The following is a 27,736-nucleotide window of genomic DNA, read 5'->3' as shown; positions in this document are numbered from 1 at the left end:
AAGATGGATGGACTCAATTACAGTTGCAATGGATGCACTATTGGAAGACTGGGAAGGACCAGGTTAGAGACATATCATTATGGAGAAAATCTATTTCTGTGGTTGCTAAGAATCAATAGACTTCAAGGTACATTAACAATTAGTATGGCAATTCCTGTACCTATTAGTTCAATATATCATGGTTTAGTTACAAGCAGGCAGCATAATAATGTAAATACAAACAGGAGCAATCACTAATCTGTGAGACTGCCTTATCGTCGCTGGACTATAACTCCCAAAACTCTTCACTATTGAACCTGCTAGCTGAGGTTGCTGGGAGTTGTAGTTCAGCGGCATCCGGCCGCAGCATGACTCTCCAGTCTCGTTTTAACTCAGTGTAAACAATGCGCAGTAGGGGAAGGGCCAGCAAGAAAGCCACAAGGAAATCTTTTTCATAATGGACGCAGTCGCAAGAAAGTCCAAAAATTGGATAAATGAGCGAAACCAACCGCCGCCTGGATCTAGAACAGGTGAAAATCCTGAATTCTGCAAAAAAAAACAAAAAAAAACCTGGGGGAAATCTTTTCCCTTTGTCCTGGGAAAGAAAGGACTGTGCGCGCACGCGCGGGAACCGCCACTCGCGCAAGCGCATAAAGGGCAGGAGGCCAGGGCGCGCCCACGTGATCAAGAATGCTGGCTTTTTCTTTTTTTTTTTTCCTTTCCTGCTGTCTTACAGAGCGAGGAATTTGAGCGGGAAATCGCTTTTCCGCCTGCGGCCTAGCAGGGCTGGCGGCGTCGCCAAAAAGAAAGGACCGGAACGTGCCGTGCGTTGCTTGGCGGCGGCTCCTGCGGCGCCCTTCTTAAGTCAGGGTCCGGCGCCAAAGGGACGGGAGTGGAGCAGGTAGAATTAGATGGAGGGAGCCTGGCGAAGCCTCCCGCCTGCGGGGATGGCAAGGGATGGATCAGAAGGACCGCCCGCTCTGCAATTGCGGCTCGGTGCCTTGGGAGGGCGAGGCTGCGCCTGGGGGCTGAGTTGTCACTTTGGGCCTTTGACGTTTCCTCCCGAGAGTCTTGCCTACTTTCCTCACCCCACCTGCCCCGGTTAACCCCTCGCCTTTTGTCTTTCTCGCCCGTTTTTTTTTTTTTTTCCAGCTCAGCATGCAGGAGCCTGGATGGGAAGAGCACGTTGAGTTTCTGAAACTCTTTTCGGTGTTCAGGGTTTAACTATGATTTTTGCAGCCGTCCCATCACTTGGGTTTCTCCTCTCCCTCTTAAGTGCAAGTGGAGCGAGAGGAAAGGATGACTTCCTTTGGGAGGTCACTTGAGGACTAAAAAAGGAGAGAGGTTGGAGGCGGGATTTGCATGAAGAGGTGTTCTAATTTTTTTTAAAAAAAATCAGGTTTAGAAATTCTTTAGTTACAAAAGATAGTTGGACTTGAATAGCATTGGAAGTTTTTTCCCTCCCCCCTCTCTGCAAAGAACCTTGCACAAAATTAAAGCTCTTTTCTGTTTATCTGATTACGGAATAATGGTTATATACATCTGTGGTAGCACTGTCATGGATGTCAGTTATTATATGACTGGAGTTTTTCATGCTTTCTGTGCAAAATGAAAATTAATTCAAGTTCCGTGTCTGGATTACATAAAGCCATGAATGCATCATTCATAAATATTTGCTGTGACATAGCTCTCATTATCTTGCGGGGGTTTATTTTGAAAATGAGGGTATAGCTTTTAAATATTATTAACAAGTGTACCTTGCTAATGTGTGAGATATTTATAAAAATTCCTGTATAATTGTTAAGTCCACATAGAATGATATATCTGCTGAGAGTAATGTTTGTTGACTCTGGTAGTATATAAACATAAATATAGCAGAACACATTTTTAAAATATATTTTTAAATAGAAATCACCCATCTGGAAGGGGAAAGCTGTGAAGGAAACTTGTTCTTCTTTGCCTGAAGTTGTTGGCTGTTCTTTGGTGTGCTTTTTATTGTTGTCTGAATGAATGCCCCATTAAAAACAACCAAAAGCTATGTAGATTTGATGCTGACTTAAATAACCAAATGTAAAATTATTTTTTGGAAAGGAAGAAGCTATGACCAACATTTCAAGCCACCATTCTATTTTTGAGTAGACTTATTCGTCCAACATTATCAGGTAATAACATACCACAGAGTTTGCTGTGAAATTCAGTAGCTGATTTGCACTTGTGTGGTAGCTGTTGGTTGATTGGAGCAGTTCAGTGATTAATATGAGATAAAAGAATTATCCTATTAAGAAATAACAGAAAACAGTAATAGAAGGAATAGAAAAAAGTCTGTATAGTTCCCAGACTTTTAGTTGGGTATATTACTGTGCTGCAAGAATGGTTTCATATGTGTCCAATGTTCTGACCTAGGCTTCCTTAGAAATTAAACAGCACAAACTTAGTCCTGGCAAACCTCTTTAATTCATACAGCTGTAAATTACTTTAATTTACCTTTCCTCTTTCAGAGGAAGGTTATCAACACCCACCTATCTCACGTGGAACACTGCCAAAGAGCTAATTTCCAGACACAGGGCAAGGCCAAACTTGGCACAGAGTCTCAAATAGAAGTTTCAAATCTTCCAGCCAGATGAACTAATTGCTTCCTGCAAAAGCTCATGTCGCGTCTCTTTTATGTCTTATGGGAGGGGCCAATCATCCCCAACCTTAGTGCCAAGTCGACCCTGTTTCCTTAATTGTTCCTGTCTCCTGGCAGCTCTGCGCATGCGCACACTGGGAGCAGGCTCATGCTGCTGTTCTGCCTCGCTGATGTCAGACTCCGGAGACTTCGGAGGCAGCAAAGAACTACCAGATGGCCTTGGGCCCCTCTCTGCCGCTGACTCAGAGCCATTGTCCGAGCCTTCCCCAGACTCCAGGACTGGCCCACATTCCTCCCCAACCTCCTCACTGTCCGAATCTGCTGCCAGCTCTGCTGGCCGCTGGTGGGCCATAACATCCAAGAAATACTTACTTTGACCTTGACCTGACTTGACTTGCAGGTCTGAGTAATTTTGCCAGAATCTATAATATCTGTATTCCAATGCTTAAAGATAAATTTAAATATTTAAAACTTAAATTAGAAATATCCCTATTACAGCCATTAGTAGGTTTGGAATTATATTCTAGACAAAATGTTTAACTAAATTAAATATTCAAACACTTGCCTCTTATGTGCTTGTTGTAAGTTTTAAACATCATGCAAGATGGGAAGAGCAGATGTGATATTTCCATTTAGATTTGTTTTGTTTCTAGGATGCTGGGTGCATGTGGCATGCAGAAATGTCACCAAGAAATTCTCAGAAAGAACCGTGTATCCCTAGCAAGTCAACTAGTATTGAAGGAACTAATGGAACATCTTATAGAAAAAGATATTATCACGGAAACAATGATGGAGATGATACAGGTGTGTTTGGTTTTATCATAACTGGGCTTAATTTTAATTACCCCAAGTGACCTTTGCTTTAACATATTGTTTATGCTTTCAAATGTTAACATTGAATTCTTCATGAATTAATACCAGCAGTTTCAGGTAGCGTATAGTGGTATAATTAAATCCTTATAGATGAATAAAAATTTATAGTGTCTTGCTTGATCATCTGTGGTGAGAATTGCTTCTAAATATAAATGGGAACACTTTTTAAGTGGGACAGATATTTCTTTTTTTTACTTTAGGCCACCAGTACCGAAACTAATAGAAAGAGAAGGTTTGCTTGATAAATTTTCTGTCTTACAAGCCACATTGCAGAGTAAGAAGTAGAAGAGGAAATAAAACAAATAAGTTTTAGCAGGCAGTGCTTAGATAAGTAAGCAAAATATAGCTATTGATGTAAGAATCTCTTTTCTCAGTAGTTCTCAAAAGTAAAATTTTAAAATCATTTGCATCATTAAACATAGTAACTTAAATTATTGGAATGCTTTTGAAATATTCATATTCCATATTTTTCCTAAATTGCAATTGTCTTGCTGTGTGTTGAATGATAAAAATTTGACCAATATATTGTAGGAATGTAAATGTTGGAAAGCGATATAATTTTCTAGCTATCAAGCTGGGAGACAAACTCACCAATAACAACCAGATTTATTTCTATTCCTATTTATTAAAACAAAGAAAAACTGTGTTATATAGAATGTTATATTTATGAGATGTGATCTGAACTTCTTTATGTGTCAGTGTGCTTAATTGCATGACAAACTTTAAAATTATTATGTAGGGGTTTTTTTATTGTCACTATCTTAAGCATTGTATGTTCAGTGAAACAGAATAAATATTTAATATTTATATTTCTCATACCCTGTGAGTTTTTCTTGGTATATAATATTTGAGAGCCAGTTTGATGTAGTGGTTAAGGCATAAAGCTAGAAATCAGGAGAATGTGAGTTCTAGCCTCACCTTAGGCACAAGGATGGATGGCCTTGAACTGGTCATTCTCTCAACCCTAGGAAGGTGGCAGTGGCAAACCATCTCTGAAAAACCTTGCTGAGAAAACTTGTTTAGGTAGTCTTGGTGAATAGAACATGATTGAACAGAAGAACAAAAAACTTAAGTTGCTTTTTGTGAGACAAAAGATAATAGTATAGGAAAAAGATTAATGAAAACTATGAGCATTGAAAATATTATTAGATGGAATGATTGATTTTTCATATTTTTGATCCCTATCAAAATGGTGGCCGCCTACTGCTGCATCATAGAGAGTATTTTAACTTACTGCATCTGTGTATGGTTTGCCAATTGCACAGTGGCAGCTAGGACAGCACTCTAGAGGGTCAACGTCATTGCCCAGAGGATCATTGGTTGCCCTTTCCCCTCCTTGGAAGAGCTTTATAGCTCCCTCTGCCTTAAGAAAGTTCAAAACATTCTTAAAGATTCGTCTCATCCTGTGCACCCTTTTTTTTGAACTATTACCATCTGGCAGACGGTACAGGTCAATAAAAACAAGGACAAATAGGCTGAAAAACAGCTTCTATCGCAGGGCAATAACCACATTGAATTCTACGGTATAGTGCAATATCGGGTTTTCAATTTCAATCATATAGAATGTAAAGGATGTATGTGTTTTTGTTTTTATAGTTATAATGTACACTGAGGATGGCATTTAATTTTGTTGTACCATATCCAATGACAATAAAGTAAACTATAAACAATAAACTATCACTCTCAGAGAGGGACTCTGGTTGCTGTACAATAAAATGCTAATATATAAAAACAACACATGCTTTTCGGATTGACAAATGCCATCTTGCATGATCAAATGCAGCATCCTGGTCATGTCTGCATTTTGACAGAGATGGCTACAGATCCATTGGTTGCAAAAAAACCCAAAAACCCACCACCTTGACTGACTGGCTTGTTGCCTGCATCTGACCTTGGTTTGGTCTGTGCTTAGCTTATCACCACCCTAATGGGCGGGTAGCATCCAGCAGCACCACTAGGAGGAGCAGACCTTACTGCCAAAATATAAAAACTGCCAGCATGTAAGAATTAAAAATGAAATATAATCAGAATTTAAAAGGAAGCAAGGATGATTGAAAATTGATTAAAAATGCAAAGGGAGAGTTCTCAGGGCTCCAACCAGTCGCACAGCTGCGGGCCCTTTTGAGATCCCCCAAGCAAGGGTGCAGAGCCATGTTTTAACTCCTTTTAAAGAAGGAGTTTAGAAGGCCAGGAGAGTGGGGAGATTATTCCACAGGGCTGGTGCGACGGCAAAGAACACTCTTCCTAGACTCTGCCAGTCGAAATTCTTTAACTTAAGGCATCTGCAACATGCCTTCCCTACTTGACTGGATGGGATGGGTAATAACAATTAACAATAACAACAACAACAACAACAACAACAATAAATCAAAAACATCTGCCAGACTATCCCTCCTCCTTTACAAGGAGATTCTGAAGCTGTATGGAAAAACACCATCTGAAATAGAATCGCTGCTCAACACTGTCCATACATATAGCCAAGGTGTTGCAGTGGAGTTTGGATTGGACAAATGTGCCACACTCACTATCAAACAAGGAGAAATTGTGAAAACTGAAGGAATCAAGATGTCTCAGGAAAATAACATTTAAGAGTCTGGGTGTAGATGAATACCACAAATACCTGGGTATCCTTCAAGCTGACAACATCAAGCACACTGAAGTCAAGAAAAAGATTAGAGTGAAGAAGATCTTAAAACTCAATGGATGAAATATCATCAAGGCAATCAACACCTGGGGCAATTCCAGTCATTAGATACACCGCTAGAATAGTGGACTGGACTCAAGCAGAACTAAAAACAATGGATAGGAAGACCAGAAAAACAATGACAATGAATGCCCTTCATCCTTGCAGTGACATTGACAGACTATCTACCAAGGCAAATAGGTGGGCATGAATTGTTGCAACTGCATCAGATGGTTGAAGATGAAAAAAGGACTTTGGAAGAATATCTAAAAGCAATGAAGAAGATGCATTGAAATTAGTACACCAGGAAGGCTTACTGACTTTTGGAGAGACAAGAAAGACCAAATGAAAAATAGAACGGAGACATGAAAAGGCAAAGCATTACATGGCCAGTACATTAAAAAAAAAAAAAAAAAAACAGGAAAAGCAGATAACAAGACCTGGAAATGATTAAGAGCAGGAAAGTTGAAGAAAGAGACCGAGGAACTAATTCTGGCTGCACAAGACGACGCCTTGAGGACAAATACATAGAAAGCCAGAATTGAGAAGACAGCAACAGACAGTAAGTGCTGCCTATGCAACCAAGCTGAAGAAACAGTGGACCACCTGATAAGCTGCTACAGGAAGATTGGCCAGACTCAGCATGACAAAGTAGCAACAATGATACATTGGAAGATCTGCAAGAAATATTATTTGCCTGTAAGCAAGAAGTGATGGGACCATAAAATAGAGAAAGTCAAAGAAAATGAAGTTAAATTGCTCTAGGACCGTGATGGCGAACCTATGGCACGCATGCCACAGGTGACACATGTAGCCAAATCGGTGGGCATGCGAGCTCAGCTCCGGCGCACATGTGATTTTTGGGGCTTCTGGGCCCACCAGAAGTAGGGAAACAGGCTGTTTCCTGCCTCCAGAGGGCCTCAGGGAGTGGTGGGGAAGGCCTGTTTTTCTCTCTCCCCAGGCTCCAGAGCCTTTCTAGGAGTTTGGGGAGGGTGAAAACGGTCTTCCCCACCTCCCCGGAGGCCCTCCGGAGGTCAGAAACAGCCCGTTTGCCAACTTCCAGTGGGACCAGAAGACCCATTTTTTGCTGTCCCCAGGCTCTGGAGGCTGGGGAGAGAGAAAAACAGGCCTACCGGGCCATCGCGTGCCAGGAGCGGGGAGAGTGGTGGTGGGGTTGTGCGCACGGGGGCGGGGCACATAGAATTATGGGTGTGGGCACGCACCCCCACACTTCCCCCTCTCCTGGCACGTGATGGCAAAAAGGTTAGCCATCACTGCTCTAGGATTTTAGAATTCAGACAGACAAGCACTTTCACCTGACACTCCGGACTTAACAATTGTCGATAAGAAAGACAAAAAAAGTCAAAAAGAGGGCTGTGAAAATATTTACAGACCCCTTGCATCCTGGACATAAACTGTTTCAACTCCTACCCTCAAAGCGACGCTATGGAGCACTGCACACCAGAACAATTAGACACAAGAACAGTTTTTCCCCAAACGCCATTACTGCTAAACAAATAATTCCCTCAACACTGTCAAACTAGTTACTAAGTCTGCATTACTATTAATCTTCTCATTGTTCCTATCACCCATCTCCTCCCACTTATGACTGTACGACTGTAACCTTGTTGCTGGTATCCTTAAGATTTATATTGACTGTTTCCTAATGTGATTTGATTGCTTATTTGTTCCCTATGACTATCATTAAGTGTTGTACCTTATGATTCTTGACAAATGTATCTTTTCTTTTATATACACTGAGAGTGTATGCACCAAGACAAATTCCTTGTGTGTCCAATCACACTTGACCAATAAAGAATTCTATCTAAAGAATTCTATCTAAATACAAAGACCTAGAAATAGAAATAGAATGATGGTGGCAAAGGCAAGCAAAGGTAATACCAATAGTAATAGGCTCTTTGGGTGCAATCCCAAAACAACTGGAGCACCATTTGAACACCACTGGCATTAACAAATTTGCCATCAGTCAATTGCAAAAGGTGGCTTTACTGGGAATAGCTTCCATCCTGCGATGGTATCTGTAACACCCAGATCTATCTACCCTTGGTAAGAACTTGATAGATAGACAAAAATGCCAAATCCAGTCTGAAATGTGGCTGATTGTGCGATGATTACGTTGAAGATTAAATCAATAATAATAATATAATCACCATCAAACAAAATCTGCCTACTATTACTACTAAAACAACAATATTAATAAATAATCACTACCATCAAACAAAATCTGCCTACTTCAGATCCTTTGGAGGGACTTGATAGTTGGATAAAAATTCCAAATCCAGTCTAAACATATGACTGACTCTGCAACCTACCATAATAATGAAAACTTCCCTGCTTTGGAACTGCCTATATAGACAACTATCTTAATCATTCTTAGGCCGTTATTATGACTTGTATTGTCTTAGACTGTGAATCTAGCTATAACAACCATACATTTAACACCATCAAAGAACAACATCTGCCTATCCCAGGTTCTTGGGAAAGATTTGATACGTGGATACAAATGCAAATCCAGTTTAAATATCTGGCTGACTGTGGCCACCTATAATAAATTAACTTTGTCAAAATTTCATCATTGCAAGCAGTGTTTTGATGGCAAACATAGTGATAATATCATCTAGGTCTGGATAGATTTTTGTTGTTATTGCTGCTGTTTAATATTCTTTGAATGGTATGTATTTTTGCATGAATACAGGCGAAGTCTGGAAATTTTAGCCAAAACATAGAATTCTTGAATTTGCTTCCGAAGAGGGGCCCCAAAGCCTTTTCAGCCTTTTGTGAAGCTTTACGAGAAACTAAACAACAGCACTTGGAAGAAATGCTCTTGAACAGTATCCCCTGCCATAGGACTGAGGCTGTAAAGGTAAGGAAAGAGAAAATATAAAATTAAGGAGCACATTTAGCATTAGTGATTCCATATTGCTTTTTCATGCAATACCAGTATGATATTTTCAGTTCCCCTTGATCCTGTGTATTAAACTTCCTTAACTTAGAAAGCGAATGTTTCATAGAGAAGATGTTTGGCTTAGTTTTCATTGTAAATAGTTTTACGAGCATTGGGAGGTTTGGATCTCATTGCATCTTCAGGCAAGCAAATTTTAGAACTGATGTATTTCATTAGGACTGCAAAATGGTATGCACACACTTCTTGCTGTGAAGCTATTTTTCTTATATTTTGAGAAGTATTTACCAGGAATTGTTTTGAAACTAATTATGGTGATTTAAGATTAAAAGTGAGGGAACCGTTTTTCAGCCATTTTTATTTGTATATTGGCTTAATATGAATTTATCATTAGTAGATTTAAGAAATATCATTTTACTCTTTAGATAGTGAAAATAACACAAAGTAGGGATACTTTTGAATTCTTCTGCAACAAATCTATATTACAGCTATTCAGCCTTATCAGGACAGATTTGACAATGAACAGAACTAAAGTTACATGGAAGGTACCAGCAAGTTCAGTAAAGTGCTTGTAATATATTTTTCCAAAACTGGAGTGACTTGTCTAGAATTTAGAGAATTCCATTTGAGATTTTTGAAGAAAATGAATATGAACCCTGCCTTCTCACTTTTCGTTCTGCTAGGACAGGTCAGAGAGTCTAGTAGTACTATTACTAGTTAATATTAATTTAATAATAACAACACCAGCTAAAGAACAGCAACTTTACTGTTCAGATTGTTGAATACAGATAAAAATTGGACACAAGCTGAACTGGACAGTTTGGACTGAAAAACAAGAAAACTGATCATTCGCTATGCATTACATCTCCATAATGACATTGATAGAGTTGCTTCAACAGTGAGATGGGTGGCATATAAATTTAATAAATAAATAAATAGAATATATCTGTTCTGCAGAAATTGAGATTTACTTCGGTGCATATGAAGGCCAACAACAGCTAAAGAATTGGTAGCTGTGACTTCAGGTTTTGAACAGATATAATAATATTTTTTTATTTAAATAAATAAATATTTATTACATTGATATGCTGCCCGATTCCCACTGACTCTGGGTGGTTTGTTTAAACTTTTGAAAAACAAAGAACAATACAAAAACAACATTTTTCTTCATATATGAAATATGTGTTATCTAAATGCATTTGTTAGAAATGTTCTTTGAGAAGATTCTGTAAAAACTAAAAAGATCCAGATTTTTTTTTTTTTTATTTGATTTATATGCCGCCCTTCTCCGGAGACTCAGGGCGGCTTACAATGTGCTAAGCAATAGCATTCATCCTTTTGTATATTTATACAAAGTCAGCTTATTGCCCCCACAACTGGGTCCTCAATTTACCTACCTTAGAAAGGATGGAAGGCTGAGTCAACCTTGAGCCTGGCGAGATTCGAACCTGCAGTAATTGCAGGCAGCTGGTCTTAATAACAGGGTGCTTTAGACCACTGTACTACCAAGGCTCTTCAGATTAAGAGTATATATTTTATACAAAGGTAAACTTGATCTGAGTCATTACAGAATTATAGGAGGCAATACATAAATATATTTGTGCATGCATCTGGTTGACGGAATATGATGATGTGTAGCAGTCAAATTTGATTCAATAGGGATCTATATTGCATGGTAAGTACTGTGGGCAGAACTGTCAATAGTTTCTGATTATTGCTCATTGTATGACTGTATATTTTGCGAACTGACCGGCTTTAGGGAATAATTTATATCGTTATGCATATGCACACATATTTGCACCATCAAATAGTGGAATTTTTTTCATCTTTTGTCCCCATCTCTCATCTGACGTTTTATTTGATGAACACAGTGACATTTTGTGATATTTTCATAGTACTTTCTGGTCTTTTTCAGCGACCTCATTGCTATGAGCAAAGTTTCCCGTTTTCAGTGCCTGAATCCTGTGTATCCCAGAAAAGACTATATCACAATAATGGTAAATTTATAATATAATCTGCCTTTGTCACAGCACTGACATTATTTCATAGACTTGCAGAATGTACCAAATCTGACATAAGAACAAATATGTAAAAGAAAAAATTGCTATTTTTGTAATATATCTATTTACTAGTTTGGGCCTGTAAATTTAGAAATGTCAAACATTTTTTAAATTAGTATATTAGGAAAAAAGCTCCAAATCTTTTAATAGGAACAAGTCTGAAAAAATTTAGTCTCAGTATTTTTAATGTCAACACTGAGCATGAGTATGTTTCTAAAAGGCCAGTGGCAATAGGATCTAGAGATATCCAGGGAGGTTTTATTATTATTTTCATTCCAGGCCATGAAAAATAGTTCCGTGTCTTAGTCTATTTCCTTGAACAGATCTGGACTTTTGTGTCCTGTGGTCTGTGTACTTAGGTCTTTGTCTGAGTGGTGAGATGTGGGAGTATCTTACACAATTTTTGCTTTATACCATATTCCCCATACTGTAAAGTTCATGTAATAGCACTAGCAGATAAATAAATAAAAACTCATACACCAATGAATGTTAGGTGGTTTTTTTAATACTCTTACTTACTTTTACTATTTGGTTACATAAATTATTTTCTCCTAACTTTATAAGATAGGTATCAAGCATTTTTGAAATCTCATGGTTCCTAACCTGTGCTACAGTTCTATGTAAAAATGTGCTCAGAGATATTGGGGTAGCTTGTAAAATCAAAGAGACATTGACTGTGGACTGGCTCTTTGACAGAAAGAAAAAAACCCCATAATTTAATATTTTAAAGATATCCTAAGTGAAAGAAATGCAATACATATGTTTTGAAATCAAGGATAGGGATCTAGTAAAGTATTATTCAGGCTTAGCCCTTGAAACAGCCTAGCCTAATAACAACTTTTTGAATAAAAAGTTTGTCTGCAATTTCTAAGAGAGGAAAGACATTCTTGTACTTTTTTCTTGTATTAGTTTCATCTGAATAATTGTTAAAATTCGTTTTTCAATGTGTTTCTTTCAAAGATGGCTTATTTTTTTTTATAAAATATATGGTATGAATTATTTTGTAAATTGTTTTTTAAAAAAGAGAAAATACTTTGGAGATTGACATCTTTTCACACTATTGCCCATGCCTTTTCTTTTAATCAGGTCCTGGTTGAGTTATTTTTGGAACTCCCAGACTAGAGTCCTGACTGAAGGATATACAGAAATCAATATCCTGTATAAAATTATAGCTTTTGAAGGAATGATGGAAAAAGAATGAAAAACAATCCAAATTTAATGCTCGGGATTTAGCTGTATCCCACTGAGATTTTAAATTGCAAACTGTTTTACTAGCTAATAATTATATAGATTATTCATTGGATGAGTCTACTATTCATATCCCATAGCTATGACTGTAGCCTAGACATATTCACAAAAGTTAATTGGCTGCTGTTAGTCATTTTTTGTTGTTAATGTGTTGTGATATAAACATAGATTTATATACTGCAGAAAATGGAAGATATGAAGCTATTTAAAGAATGTTAAAGGTTATACATGTGTTTAGAATACATGAGTTAGAGTTGTTTAATGCTGTAGACCATAGTAAATCAAGGTAGAAAACACTGGGTCCTCATGCTGAATCCAACTACAGATCTCCTTTTCCCCCAAATCCTGATCCTTGTTGCCAGATACTTCTGTCTGATTTGCTTGCATCTTGTCCTCAAGGAGGCGAAAGATGGTGTTGGTGAAATACCAGTTTGTCCTAAGGTTGTGCAGCAACTTTATTAATGTCTCCCAATGAGAAGACCTCTCCCTTCCTGATATTCTAACATATAATATTTTAAAATATTACATACTCTGCACAAATTTTGTTGAAGTTTCACATTTTCAATTTGTACTTCATCCATGGTAACCTTACTCTCTTGATACTCAAAATAGTTCAATTAGTTCAAACGGCTATTGTTATTTAAAGAAAAAGTTCAATTGAGAGATAATTTTTGATGGAACTCTGACAGAGTGTGAGATGGTTAAATTTGAAGCACTTGGATTTCAGTATTTCAATAAGAAAAAGAAACATTACAGTACAGTACAAGTAATCCTTGATTTATGACCACAATTGAGCCCCAAATTTCTGTTGCTAAGCAAGTCGGTTGTTAACTGAGTTTTTGCCCCATTTTATAGTTTTGCCATAGTTATTAAGTGAATCATTTGGTGATTCACCAAATGTTGAGCCTGGATAGCTCAACAGACAGAACACTGTAATTTAACACCAGCTGCCTGCAATTACTGCAAGTTCAAATCTCGCCAGGCTCAAGGTTGACTCAGCCTTCCATCCTTTCTAAGGTAGGTAAATTGAGGACCCAGTTTATGGGGGCAATAAACTGACTTTGTATAAATATACAAAAGTATGAAGGCTATTGCTTAAAGCACTGTAAGCCACCCTGAGTCTCCGGAGAAGGGCGGCATATAAATCAAATTTAAAAAAAACAACAACAAACAAATCTGGCTTCCCCTATTGACTGCTTGTTGGAAGCTGGCAAGGAAGTTTACAACCAGTGATCACATGATCCCATGACAGTGCAACAGTCATACATGCCATTTGTGAATTTTTTGACATAACTATGGGGGTGCGGCAACAGTTGTAAGTGTGAAATTTGGTCACTTTTTTCAATGATGCTTTAACTTTGAACAGTTACTAAATAAGTGGTTGAAAGTTGAGGACTACTTGTAGAATACTTTTTAATACATTCAATAGAGGTAAAATGCTTAGATTATATATACTGTATAATTTTTTTCTTAAATATTCTCACCTTACTGTAAATCTACAGCATGCTGTTACACAGTGGCTTGCTTTGCTCTTGACCCCTTTGCATATTGGTGTTTGGTTTGCAGCAGTGCCTATGGAGCATTCTTTAGATGATGGAGATGGCCCTCACTATTCTCAGGTGAAACCATGCACTCTAGAATTTTATCGCACGCATGCACACTTGGTAAGTAAACTGGAAAGTGGACTGATAATTTCTTTTGCTGTTTTTCATAAATATGTCTGGAGTTTTTTCTTTGCAGGAAAGCAGTTAAATGGGTTATGTGGAAAACTTGAGTATCCCCATAATTGAAAATTCAGAGTAAAAATGGAGGGGAGGTAGGATTAATCAGTGTGGGTTGATAGGGTGTTCTACTCGAGCCAGGGGTAGAAGAACTCCAAGGTCCCTTCCAACTCTGTTAATTCTGTATTTGATGAATTAAGGAGAGTGTTTCTCAAACTGTTCCACAGATTGCCATTGTTCACAAACAACTCAAGTTCTGCAAGCTGAAAAAATCGCTAGAAGACTTGGAAGGCTTTTTCATAGATAATGAGCTTTTGAATAAAAGCATTGGGGGTTCTCCTACATTTTCCTTCAACATAATTTTGCAAAAGTAAATTATCAGCAGTTGCTTTTTAACTAAGATCAAATATAAAAATAAACAATGTTATACTGATCCTGTTTAACAAATCTTACTCCAGACCTAAATGAGTACACAATCATATCCAAACTCCTATTTCCCCTTAAGGTTAATAAAACATTGACTATTTATTTCCATGTATTGAAACATACAGGTATTCATTTAAAAAAAATAGTTTTGTACGGTCTGGAAATATGAACTAATACTGTCTAAGTGTTTTAATTTTGTATTTTGACTTGTCTTTGACCTCTGGTAGAGAGAGTGGTATATTTTCAAATATACATATATTTGATATATATGTTTTCTGAGGTTTTCGTGGGTGTTTGTATGGGGTCTTTGGTTATTTGGGTTTTCTCCCGCGTAAAATTGGAAGTGTCTTGGCGACGTTTCGATGTTTCGACGTCGCTATATATATATATATATATATATATATATATATATATATAAAAATTTGTGTTTAATAGGCGTACAAGTTGAAATCACGCCCACGAGGCCTGGCTCTTATCCTTAGCAATGTGAATTTCAGCAATGAGACAGATCTAGAGTTGCGTTCTGGAGGAAAAGTGGACAATGCTGCTCTAGATATACTCTTCAAGCATCTTGGATACCAGGTGGTTGTAAAACATGATCAGACTGCACAGGTAAGTTGAAAAATGTGACAATTGTGACAAATGTTTGCATAAGTTTTACGCAATTTATTTTCCAGAATTGGCTGTTTTTAAAATGGCATCTAGATTATATTAGAGTGAACATATCTTCTTAGAATTCCTTTTTTTATTTTAAAATTTTAATTATCTATAATATTGTTTTTGACTTTCATTTCTTAATTGTTTCATTATCACAACTTTTTTCTTTATTTCCATTTAAATATATATTTGAATCATTAACAAAGATTTTCAGATTTAAATTTAAAAAATTGAAATTTGCTTGAAGCTTTTTGATTAAAAATGATATAGCATCATGAGTACTTTTAGAAACTACGCTCATACATTTTCAATTTTAATCATTCCTGAATCCTTTATCTCCTAGTTATCATGCTGCTTGGTGGTTATTTGCTCTAATTTCCAAATTCGTTTGCCTATATGATTCAAGAGATTGCTGATTAGGGATAATTTTTTGTCCTCAGGAAATGAAAGAACAGTTGGAAATTTTTTCCAAGCATCCAGTTCATCAAAACGTAGACTCCTGCATAGTATCACTTCTTTCGCATGGCATAGAGGGTGGAGTCTACGGAGTGGATGGGAAGCTACTTCAGGTAACTCAATCATATGCAGATTCCTTCTTTGTTTCGGAATGTGATCATGCAGGGAATATGAGGATCAGACTGGCGATCATGGAAACAATCAAGCCTTAAACAGCTCTAACATATTATGAGATTCTGCCTTAAAGTAGAATGGAAGATATTTTGGTGAAGGGGAGACAAATGGAGGGGGAAAAACTGGGCAGAGTAGATACTATGCTTGCATTGTAATAATTAAAAAAGATGGCAGCCTTTATATTCTTTGAATCACTATACAGTAAAGTATTAAAGTAATAAAATAAAAAATGTAAAATGATAAGAATCAATTTAACAATTTCCTTTTAAAACACTCAGTCACCTTTTCTTCTTGTTCCTTTTCCAGCTGCAGGAAATTTTCAGTCTTTTTGACAATGCGAATTGTCCTAGTCTTCAGAATAAGCCTAAAATGTTCTTCATCCAGGCATGTCGGGGAGGTAAGTGACTGGGGAGGTGACCTGTGATTCACACAGACAAACATTCCCCTTTTTGCACGCTTGTGCTCACCTCTCCTCTTTACTTCTCTCAGGTATAAGCGGAACCCATTTCACCTCCCTGCCTTGCTGTTGCCACTACCTCTCTCTGTAAGTGGTTCTCGCTGTGCATGGCTTTGGTCAGCAACTTGCAGACCTTGCAATAACATGGAAAAAGAAGAAGGAGATTCGTAATCTCCACTTCTTGCATGTATATGAGGGACACTTAGCCCTACTAACTGCACTCCAGTGAGATTGTGTGCTGGAACTTTTGTTCTTTCTCTCTTTGGCCTGGACTCTGGTGTTTCCTACCTGTGCTGAACTTTGATAGATTGAATAAATAATAGTCTGAGATCACCTTGTATGAAACATTATGAATAGCTTGAAAACGTTTGCTAGTTTGCGTTTTTGTTTGATTCAGATGCGTGGGGAAGCAGCTGAATTTAAAATACAGTTAAGATCCAGAGACATCCTAAAACATGTCTCTTCTAATCAAAGTTCCTGGAATCTAAAACAAATTATAGGAATGTAAGAAAAAAATGGATATAGAATGTAAGTCTGATCTTAGCCAGATTATATCATAATCAAAGGATTATAACCGATGTAAGGACTGGAGATGATTCAGCAGATATTTCAGCTGATTAGAGTTTGTAGGAAATGTTTCAGTTCCTAAACACAAACATATCACCATAATCTTAAAGGATTACCAGGATTTTAAGTAAAAGCATCCAAAGTGAAAAATAAAATCAACATGAATAATATGGATCAATAAGCCAACAGGCATCATAATTCCAAATTATTCTCTAAATGCTGTCTTATAAAAGGCTTTAATTTATCCAATTTAGGGAAAGATAAAAGCTGGTGCACCTAATTTCTGGAAAGAGGCTGTTCTATAAAATTGCCGTGAAATAGATTTTCTGGACTTCAACACGCTCATCTCACAACTGTAGGGAACCATCACTTTTTCCTAGAAAGCCTGTATTGGCAGGATGATTCTGGTGAAAGGATCTGGATGTATATTTTAAAATTAGGACCCCTATCTCTAATTGTGGCTAGAGTTATCTTGGAAAGGGAGAATGTTTTAATAAATATAGACGTCTAAATTCTCTTCTGTGATTCAGATTTAGAAATTGTTAGTGGTGTCAGCAGTATACTTGGCTTCATGGAGCAATTGAACAAGGCTGACGAGATGAAGTTAACTTTATCTAGGCAGCCTTATTCAATTTCTCCATGAAGCCAAGTAACAGAGAGCATTGACTCCATCTTACATAAGTACATATCTAAAACTTTATTTTTCCCCCTTTATACCTACAGCAACATTATAGCTCCCATTGCTACTTATGAAAGCTGAGATTCTAGAGAACTGGGTTCAGCAATATCTTGAGGGTCGCAGTTTCTCTCCTTTGCATTAAATATTATTTCCATCTGATGAACCTTCAGACAGCATGCCTGCAGTACAGATGAACTCTGTGAAGTAACTTAGAAACCAGCGCCTAGAAAACCTGTTTATGTAGTTCCCCAGAGGCTTGTCTTAAACGTTTGCCTTTTATAGAGAATATATTTTAAGCTTGAAAAAGGTTTTATAGGGAATAAAGGTTGAAAAACTGATTGGACATTTTTAATAGGGCACTTAAATGGTCCTTAAATTTAAATTTATTTTTTTTAGCCAAGTTTCAGATCTTAGGAGAATACCGCTGCTGCTCTCTGATGTGCAAAACCAAAATAGAGCTAGTGTTCTGTTACTGTGCCAGGGCTACAGACACCTTGTTTAAGGTAATATATGCTTTTGAGGTATGTGTAAAGAAAACTTTGGTATTACAATAACACTTCTTGATAGAATTAACCTGTTAAACTTAAGCAAGTTTATTTAAGGCACACACAGTTTCATAATATCTATCTGTTGCATAAACATTTGAACTAATTTGTAACATAATTATTATACTCCTTTTTGTGTTGAAATTCAAGTGCTACAGATCATAACTGAGTGGAATTTACTGCTAAAACCAGGGATATTTCATCAGGGAAAGCAGGAATCCAGTGTATGCCTTGCACAGAACAACTGTGAACTAGATGCAAATCCCCTGGGCTATGCACTAGTTTGTAGTTAAATAAATTGTATTATTTATTATTGTATTATTTTACAATATTTTTGGACCCCTGCATTACCGCACAATCCCTAGAGGTTGCAGTATCTCTATTAAAAATAATAAAGCCAGTACATAAAATGACTGTGAATACCAAATTCTCTGTGGTGTCTGTTAATAGCAATAAGCTGTGAATTAAAAGCCATATGAAACCATTCAGTCTTCTGATAATTCCAAACAGCATACTATAGTTTGTGGATAAAATATGTTATTAAAGAGAATCCTGCAGTTATTTATAGCAGCTTTATGCATTATCTTGCTTTCAAATACAGATCTAAATGCGTTGATGTCAGGATTCATGTTAGCAATCTTATGGGGAATATTTTCTGAAATCTCTCTAGAAGTATTTAGGAAATGGCTAAGGATAGAAGGAAAAAAAGGACCTCATATCTTTACATTGGAAAATCAAGCACTCTGACTACTGATTACTTTAAACATTTTAAAATTATTTATTTGGTATAATATAAAAATTGAAGAAGTGGAGGCTTATAAAATACGTTGTTCAAAAATGCCTCTGGATTATCCTGAAGATAATTTTGGAGTGTAGTAAAGCAAGTAGAATTTACATCTTTGACCTAATATTAATTTAATTTGTTAATTTGCATTGTCCAATTTAAAGTGGACTATTTTAGTCTGGTATCCCTTTTTACATCCACCTATGTTATGTTTTTCAGTGAATAATAAACTGGATCAAGAAATTTGGCTAGGACAACATGAGTAAATAAACTCAGGGTTAATCTTTTAACTTAGTTGCAAATAATGTACAGAAAGATAGCCCAAGCCAAACCCTAAACCATTTAATGGCTTGAACTTGTAACAAAAGTCAGGAAAGTAGACTCGCATGGTGTGCTAAGCCATAAACCATGACTCAGAAGCCACAGTAATTACGGTAGATGAACATCTTGTGCTAAACTAGAATTTCCCAAATGACTTTATGCTATAGCATGATTTGTGAACATAGCCTCAGTTTCTTCGGTTAGGGTAAAGGTTGAAATGGAAGGCCTTAGAAGAGACATTCGGGATCTATGTTCCTTTCTCTCTGACACTCATTGTGGAAATTTTTTTTACTTAAACAGTTTATTTGCCCGTGTACCAAAGGGCGGAAAGATCAAGAATTTTTTATGACCTAGCTTGTACATTCTAGTTTCACATGTGAATTCATCTCCAAGAAATTAAATGTTTGACTTAAAAGCTGTGTTAGCTGGGCTGTTTAGCTTTATGTTACTAAAACTATAAAATAAAGAACGACTTTATGTCATTATGCAAACCTGACACTTGATGCTTATTTTGATTACCATATTGTTACATGCAATATGTAACAATATATAAATGCATGGAGGCTTCTTGTTTGTCCTACTTTGATCCAATCTTCCATAGCACACTGCTGCTGCTTCAATATTGCAGCTCCCACTGTGAGGCGTTCATCTGTCCACTAGCTGCTGTTTCCTTCCCAGTAGGTGTGGACTGGCTCCTGCTGTTTAGTAACCTTGCAGCTGGAATGGAGTGGTTATGTCTATTCTACAGTCTTGCTGCCAGTAAATACTGAATGCTTGGATTTATTTCATTTTAAAGGGGAAGTGAAAAGAAGGAAGGTTAATTTAGTTAGGAGTAGCAAGGGTCAGCAACAGCTTCTTGCTTTCTCTAGGAGCATCTTATGATTTCACCATTATTATGAACTGATTTCAAACTGATTATATTAAATATAAATAGCAGTAGGGTAAGTATACAATTTAATAATAGTGTGCATAAAGTAATTTCAAAACACTTGGCACTGTGAGCCCAGCCGTATATATAGCCTTATTAATACTTAGCATGCAACAAGAATAATATGGAAGTACCATATTTTTCGGACTATAAGATGCTCCGGACTATAAGTTGCACCTACCTTTTGGGGAGGAAAACAAGGGGAAAAAAAATCTGTCTCTGCCTCCCAGCATCCATCCGGTATTCATCTGGCCTGTTTGCCGTTACCTGTTTGCTGCAGTCGCGGCCTGTTCAGCATCGCCCGTTCACTGCCGTCTGTTTGGCGGCGCCCATTCAGCACGGCCCATTTGCCATGGCCCGTTTGCCACCACCTGTTTGGCGCGGCTGGTTTGCTGTGGCCTGTTTGCTCCTGCTGCAACATGTTCGCCGCCACCGCTCATTTGCCGTGGCCTGTTTGCCACTGCCGTGGCCTGTTCTAGAACAGCTGATTGGTGCCGCACCAACCCCCCTCCCCCCGCTGCAATATTCGGAGTATAAGACGCACAGACATTTCCTCCCACTTTTTGGGGGGGATGTGCGTTTTATATTCCAAAAAATATGGTAAGTAATGATAAAACTAGCTTTGAAAATAACCTAATAACCATTTTTTTGGGGTGGGGGGGGAGTTATACTATTAGTAAAACTAACACGTTTCTGGACTGAATAGAAAAGGAAAGATTTTTGCAACAGAATTAGCTGAATTTGGATTTGCTGAAAGAATAATTAAAAGAAAGGAAATATAAAGGTATACAGAGTATAAGCTTTCTCTCCATTTGAAGCTCTTGAAAATATGGTTACTTGGTTTAAGAAACCACTTGTGTGGAGCAGAGAATATGAGAAAGACTTAATATTTGAAACCTGATGAAAGCTGTGGTTATAAATCAGTTATTCCCCCTCCTCATTTTTCTTACTTTGATATATTTTCCATAAACAGAAAAAGAATTTTTTAAAAATCCTCCTTTTTTGGAGTCCTCGAAAGCCTACATTTTCCAGGAATGCCTATGGTGTCTTCAAATTGTACCATAAATTAATAATTATTGGTATTTAAAACTATTAAAATAATATTTAAAATAAAGGCTTAAGCTGACAGGTTGTTAGATGAGTATTAAGGGAGATAATGGCATTTATGATGATGCATATAGATATTTAGTTACATATACTCTTGAAAACAGGTGATTGAAGTGCTCTGGCCTGTTTTTAAGATTTCTGCATACATACTTAAAACTGAATTCCCAGCTTGCATGGTGCAATAATATGAGCAATATTGAAAAATTTTATTTTTAATTCCAGTTGTATTCTTAGCTTGTTTGTAAAAAGCCTGCATGTAAGACTTCATTCATGTGTACATTCTTCATCCAATGCCATATTGATCGGAAAATTTTCCCTTCATGTATTCTTTTTTAAAAAAAAAAGTATAGAGAGTTTCCCACAGCTGAAAATTCCTAAGATTGTCTTGGAAATAGCAACCACAAAGAGTCTATTAGAAACACTGGTGACCTTTCTTTAACTGTTGGAAATTGGATACAATGAGTATGGACGGAGGTTGGCAGCAGTTTATTGGTAATTTTAAGGTAGCCTGTAGGCTCCTCTACATGTAGTTTATGCAGTGTTAGGAATCTATATGACGCCTTCAGAATTCCCTGTTATTACAACCTGATCTATGATGGCTGGTTCTGACAATACAATAGAATGTTTAAGTCTAGCATAAAGTGAAAGTGTTAAAAATTACAGAACTAGCTGCAAAATGAATAGCTTATAGTTTTAAGATAACTGGTGTGTATAAGATGAACAAACAATAGCTAGAAGTTTGAGAAATAATAGCATAACAGTTACATAATGACTGAATTCCAGTCAGTAAGATTTCATGTTCTTACAGATGAAAATAATGCTCAATTAATATTAAGACAATTATAGTTTGTATAGTAAGATGATACTGAAAAAGTTTACAGCATTAGAGACTGCAAAACTAAATATAAAAAGTTGAAGTAAAATACAGATGTAGCATTAATCAGTTCTTGCCATATCTTTCTTACTGCTGGTAACATCATAGGTTATGATGGAGATACTCAGAAAGTAATCAAGAAATATAAAATTGATCTGTATGGCTTGGCAATTTAGAGAATAAAGAATATAAATACTGCCAACACCGTTGAATGAGCAGTAGAGAAGGTTATGCTTGATAGTTTCAACTTGTCCGTCATCACAAGGGCACAGTTGTTCTGGAAAAGATATCTTCCCTTGAGTTCAGTTGAAAGGAAGGTATTGTACTGAGCCAAAATAAAAGCCCTTCTATGAGAAAAAAATTATAGATAAGTACTGGGTTTTACTATGCCCTTTAGACTTCCATGATTTTTTAAAAAAATTATGCATTTAAAACAGATTGGTACCCAATATCCATTGTATACTGCCTATTAGTGGTTTTGACTTGCTCATAGCCTAAGGCAAGGATCCCCAACCCCTGGGCTATGACCCATTACCAAGCCATGGCCTGTTTGGGACTGGGCTGCACAAGCAACTGGCTAGTGTACATGTGCATTGACTTGCATAAGTGGCAGGTTGACGTATGTGCAGGTGTACCAGCCCGCTGCTTGCGTGGGCCAGTTCTCCCCCCACTGGGCCACCAAGGTTGGGGATCACTGGCCTAGGGAGAATAAATGGTAGAGAAGAAGAAATTAATGTTGGTTTCTTCAGTAAAATTGCTTTAGATTAAGGTTCATCTCCCAGCATTAAACTGGACAAGGTTCACAAGTGCAGTGTTGGAAAATGAACTCAACTGATCACCACAAATGTGAGATCCTTGGTGCTGTCTGAACTTGGTTGTTTTGTGACAGATGTTTCATTACCAAACTAGATAACATCAATGCTACAAGAGAGTGGAGTTCACTTTCATTGTATATACTTGTGGCTTGCCCTATCAGTATTGTGAGAGTCCCTTGATCAGGCATTGTGTTTACTGTTAACTTATTTGTCTGCATTAGTAGTTCCTTAATTGGTGTACTGACTGGGGTACCAGCACTGACAAACAAGCTAACAGTAAACAACAGCCTAATTGGGGAACCACCAGGATCATTCCCACCAAAACTGACAGGGCAAGCCACTAGTATGTAAAATGAGAGCAAATCCCACTGTCTTCTAGCACTGATGATGTTACCTAGTTTGGTAATGAAATGTCTGCAAGAATTCCATCAGGCTCATAGAGCATCAAGGACCTCATAGTTCCAACTCTGAGTTACAAATATTCTCTTCTATTGATCTCTATAAATTGTACCAACTTCAGCTAGTTGGAGATACAATACTCTTCTTTGCTTAAAAATAATAAATTCCCAGTGGAACAAAATGTTGCTCATTTTGGGCAAAATAGCTTCCATGAGCATTCTGGGTGCCTGAGTTTGGGAGGCTATGCCCAGATATTTAAAATATGAGACCTGCTCAATGTTAGTCCTGTTCATATACCAGGTTTCTTGGCAAAATGTTTGGTTTGAGGGTTTTAGTTGTATTGAGCTAGGGTTACCAAGACACAGCTAAGTCCCATTGGGGTTCTAGAAAGGATTCTTACATCATCTGGGTAGAGCAAAAAAGAGCTATGCAGGAGGAATGGGATAAGTATATTTAATACCCTTGTGAGTTAGAATGTCACTTGATAAATGACCTTAAGGGTTGCATCTGACTTTCAGGGATCTGCTATTGTGAAGAGCATGACTAAGAAACAAGAAGTATTAATTAACTAGAGAGGCTTTTGGTTTTTCCCAGAGTTTAACTCAAATCATAGAGTCAAGCGTGGACTTAAGTCATGAGAAAATTCATAGAGCAAACCCTATAGTATGTAGAGTACCTCTTGATTAGATGTTGCAAGCACTGATCAGTCATGGATTGACCTCTCCCTAAGGCCAGCCTGTCTCTCCAATAGGTGGCTTCCCTTTTCTAGCCAATCTCTTAACTTCCAACAAAAGCTTCTGACAGAAAATATCCTAAGTAAACTAAAGGACTGCAATTTACCAGTCATATCTCTTCCTTACTTTTACTTTTTTGCATATACTTTTAACCTTATCTACATCGTATTTCTGTGCTTGTGAATGCTATATAAGGTTAATTAATAAAAGGACTGTTTTAAGAAAAGTTGATTTATATCACACACAGCAATAGCACTTAGACTTATATACTGCTCCATAGTGCTTTACAGCACTCTAGGAGGTTTACAATGTCAGCATACTGCCCCCCAAAATCTGGGTCCTCAGTTTACTGACCTTGGAAGGATGGAAGGATGAGTCAATCTTGAACCCCGTCAGGATCAAACTCCAGGCTGCAGGCAGAGTTTGCCTGCAATATTGCATTCTAACCATTGCAACACCAGGACTACTAGTGAATACATATATGAAACTCTGTATCTAAGAGTTGCAACCACTAATTGAGGATTAAATGAGTATGCATGTCATTTAACAAAGATATAATAGAGCTGCATGGGGTTGATCTTCTGATCTTTTTTCTCTTAGATGAAACAGACCGTGGAGTGGATCAGATAGATGGGAATGACCGGGCCAATTCTCCTGGTTGTGAAGAGAGTGATGCCAACAAGAAGGAAAATCCTAAATTACGCCTCCCCACCTGCTCTGATATGATCTGTGGATATGCCTGCCTGAAAGGTATTTTGGATAATACAAGTGCTGTCGTATTATCACACTATTTCTCCTGTTATGCAGCTAAGGTATTTCTATTTCTTTCTCCTTTCATTGGGTATGTTTTTTTTTATAGGTACAGCTGCTATGAGAAATACCAAACGTGGATCATGGTATATAGAAGCTCTCACTTCTGTGTTTGCTGAGGATGCCAGAAACATGCATGTGGCTGACATGCTAGTCAAGGTGGGCAGGGATACTGTGCTTCGTTTCTTTTTATGTTCTGTCTAAATTTAAAGTAGTTGTTTGCATTAAGGATATGTAGGGGGAAAAAACCAACTAGTCTCTTAATAGTCCATGCTGGAATCAAAACACTTGAGTTCCAGATAGCAATATGAGGAGGAGGATGGCAGGTAGGGAAGGAAGGAAGGAAGGCACTGAGAAGAGAGTATGGAATGGGAAAGGCTGGTTGGATAATCACTACCACTGCCAGTGTCCATAGCTTTAAAGGTATCATATCCAACTAGTTTGCCTTTCTGCCTACTTACCTTCTCAGAGTTTTTTCCCCCTTATCTCCTCTTATACTGCTCTTAAAGTCAAGGACATCAGCCATGGTAACTAAGGAAGGTATAAAAAGGAAAGTCCTGGGAAGATAGAGTGAGTATGTTGCTTGAGTGGCTCCCTCCCCCAATCTAGCTATAATTGTTGCTGATGTCCTTGACTTCAAGAGCAAGATAAGAGACATAGCAAAAGAGGGTGCTGGAGAGATAAGTCTGTCAAAGCACAGACCGTGCAGAGGAGAAGGTGCACAATACTTAGTGTATTCCCCACTGGATTTTATCTCAGCCAAAACCTAAAACAATCAAGCTGTTCTTTGGCCCAGTTTTGCCAAACTGCAGCCCACCCAAAATGGCCCAGCAGAACTTCGAAGACACAATATAATGGGTGTGAAACAAAGTACATTTTCTTTTTTTGTAGCTATCTACGTTTTTAGATAATCTTTTGTTACTTTCTGTCTTGCAGGTGAACAGATTGATCAAACACCGTGAAGGCCATGCCCCTGGCACAGAGTTTCATCGTTGTAAGGAGATGTCAGAGTACTGTAGCACTCTCTGCCAAGACCTTTACCTATTTCCAGGGATAGTTGCTGAGAATTAATTCTATTGTTCTTTTGGCAATGAAATCCTTTTCCTGTTCCTCTTCAGCATTCATGAAATACCTATACAGTTGTGTGTATATGTTTATGATCCACAGTACCTTCCTTCATGGCTGTAAGATGAATTAAAACTTTGTATGACAGTGAAAATTTGACTGATGAGCAATGGCATATGCTATTTGCTTTTTGTTTTTTTAAAAAAACCTGAGATATCCTAAGCTATAACCTGTAAGTAAATAATGCCTGGCCATGCCAAATTTCTTACACTGTGTGCAGAGTTTGCTAAAATTACTCTTTAGAGTAAGATTTGGCCATTGTTCCGGGGTTTTTCTCCCCATGTGCTAAAAACAGATTGATGGGGAGCACTTTAATGATTTTATGTGAGTGTGGAAAATGTGAGTTTGAAATTTCATGTAATTATTTTTATAAAGGAAAAGAGATAAAACATTTTTTAAAAAGTTACATGTTGAATTCTTTTTTAATTTGAATTGATGTTTGGTTGCCCACAGCAGTAGCCTTGAAAAGGAACCTTAACTCCAAAAATGGAGGCTTTGCAGACTATGAAGGCCAAGTTAGAATGGCAGGCCAATACTAATGTTGCTTTATGCGTATAGATATTCAAGCAGTCACTAGTTTTTGTTACAAAAATTTTAATATATGCTTGCTGGTTGCAATATTTCCTTCAGTGAAATTTGATCATTCTTGTAGAAAATTGAGAGCAGGACTTGGAAATAATCACAGTGGTTTTTCATTCTCCAAGATACTTCTGGTTACATAAAACTGTATGTTTCTAAGATGTAATAGCTTTAGCTTATGATTCCAAGTGTTTATAATATTTCTATTGTGCATAATACTATCTGTTTATCTAATACTGATTTGAAGTTATACTGAAGACTTCACTAGACAACATAAGTACTGTATGCTGCCATGGATTAACCTACCTTTATCCTGTTCTGATTGCCTGTTCTTTTAATGTAGAACAGGAAATATTTTGCTCTTTTGCTTGTAAGGATTCCTGGACAGGCACAGGATAGAAAGTAGAGAGGAAGACTTTAAACTCATCATTTTTCAGAATCTAGTTCTACTACTGTAAATGGCCCCTTGGGTGGGACCTATCATGTCTTTGACTTTCCAGTGGTCTTTGGAAATAAAGGACAACAAGACGCATATCAAGTTTTCTTGATATGTGTGAATATACTCATATTGTATACTGTATTGTTATGTTAGTAACATAACAATACAGGCACTCAGTAGCTCCAGTAATTAGATTGGTAGCCCCTGGATTTGCTGCAGTGCTTGAGAAATAGCTCTCTTTCCTCTATTTAAATTGAGATTTTTGAAAATACATTTGGAATATTTTGTGCTCTTTTAAAGAAAAACTTATTTTTGTATTTTTTTAAAAAAAGCGTTTCTGCAACCAAAGTGACAAGTTTTTAAAATCACTGCCTATATATTGTATATAAATTGCTTTGATATATGCCAAAATAAAAAGTAATCTCATTTTCCTACTTCTGTGCCTCTTTTTTCCCTCTTTTGGTTGTGAGAATTACATCTAGACTTTTCCTGCAAACCTGTAACACCATATTCTTGAAGCTACTGTTAAACAATGATAGGATAAAAAAAGGTTAATGCTGCAATTTAAAAAAAAGAAAAGGTTAATGCTGTAATTTTTAAAAAAAGATCAGCATTGAGAATTTAAGTTCTGCACATTTAATATGTTTAGAAGTATTCCTGATAGGTATCCTTGAAATTAAATCAGAAAGCATTCTCCTAGCCATATTCTTACCTTAAAGCAGGAGACAAGCATGGAGCTTTTGG

General features: G+C 37.2%; 1 protein-coding gene across 9 annotated transcripts; it reads left to right on the top strand.

The window, feature by feature from the left end:
• Positions 1 to 328: 328 nt before the first annotated feature.
• CASP2 (caspase 2) lies at positions 329 to 27,426 on the top strand. 9 transcript variants are annotated; one of them, XR_015732331.1, is made up of 14 exons: positions 343 to 509; positions 2,071 to 2,141; positions 3,262 to 3,412; positions 8,881 to 9,048; positions 11,003 to 11,084; positions 13,962 to 14,059; positions 14,978 to 15,154; positions 15,640 to 15,768; positions 16,136 to 16,226; positions 16,319 to 16,373; positions 17,929 to 18,035; positions 24,640 to 24,789; positions 24,899 to 25,008; positions 25,786 to 27,426. XR_015732331.1 is itself a non-coding variant. In XM_034410919.2 (13 exons), exons 4-13 carry the CDS (start codon positions 3,263 to 3,265, stop codon positions 25,918 to 25,920), a joined length of 1,290 nt encoding a protein of 429 aa, XP_034266810.1. In that variant the 5' UTR covers positions 358 to 509; positions 716 to 880; positions 2,071 to 2,141; position 3,262; the 3' UTR covers positions 25,921 to 27,426. The 9 variants fall into 9 exon arrangements, 7 of the variants coding, with proteins under 7 accessions (XP_034266813.1, XP_034266810.1, XP_087742592.1 ...); XR_015732330.1 differs by lacking the exon at positions 343 to 509 and adding an exon at positions 616 to 880; XM_034410919.2 differs by lacking the exons at positions 16,319 to 16,373; positions 17,929 to 18,035 and adding an exon at positions 716 to 880 and having other exon boundaries at positions 358 to 509.
• Positions 27,427 to 27,736: the final 310 nt, after the last annotated feature.

Source organism: Pantherophis guttatus, chromosome 2 (genome assembly GCF_059756535.1).
Source record: "Pantherophis guttatus breed Tessera chromosome 2, ASM5975653v1, whole genome shotgun sequence".
Lineage (NCBI taxonomy): Eukaryota > Metazoa > Chordata > Lepidosauria > Squamata > Colubridae > Pantherophis > Pantherophis guttatus.
This window is presented reverse-complemented; position numbering and strand designations above follow the sequence as displayed.

Excerpts from the sequence above, each read along its gene's own strand:
- CASP2 (XM_034410922.3), top strand. The coding sequence starts at position 3,263 with ATGCTGGGTGCATGTGGCATGCAGAAATGTCACCAAGAAATTCTCAGA. Across the intron at positions 16,227-24,639 it reads CATCCAGGCATGTCGGGGAG|ATGAAACAGACCGTGGAGTG; the intron begins GTAAGTGACTGG and ends TTTTTCTCTTAG. Across the intron at positions 24,790-24,898 it reads TGGATATGCCTGCCTGAAAG|GTACAGCTGCTATGAGAAAT; the intron begins GTATTTTGGATA and ends TTTTTTTTATAG.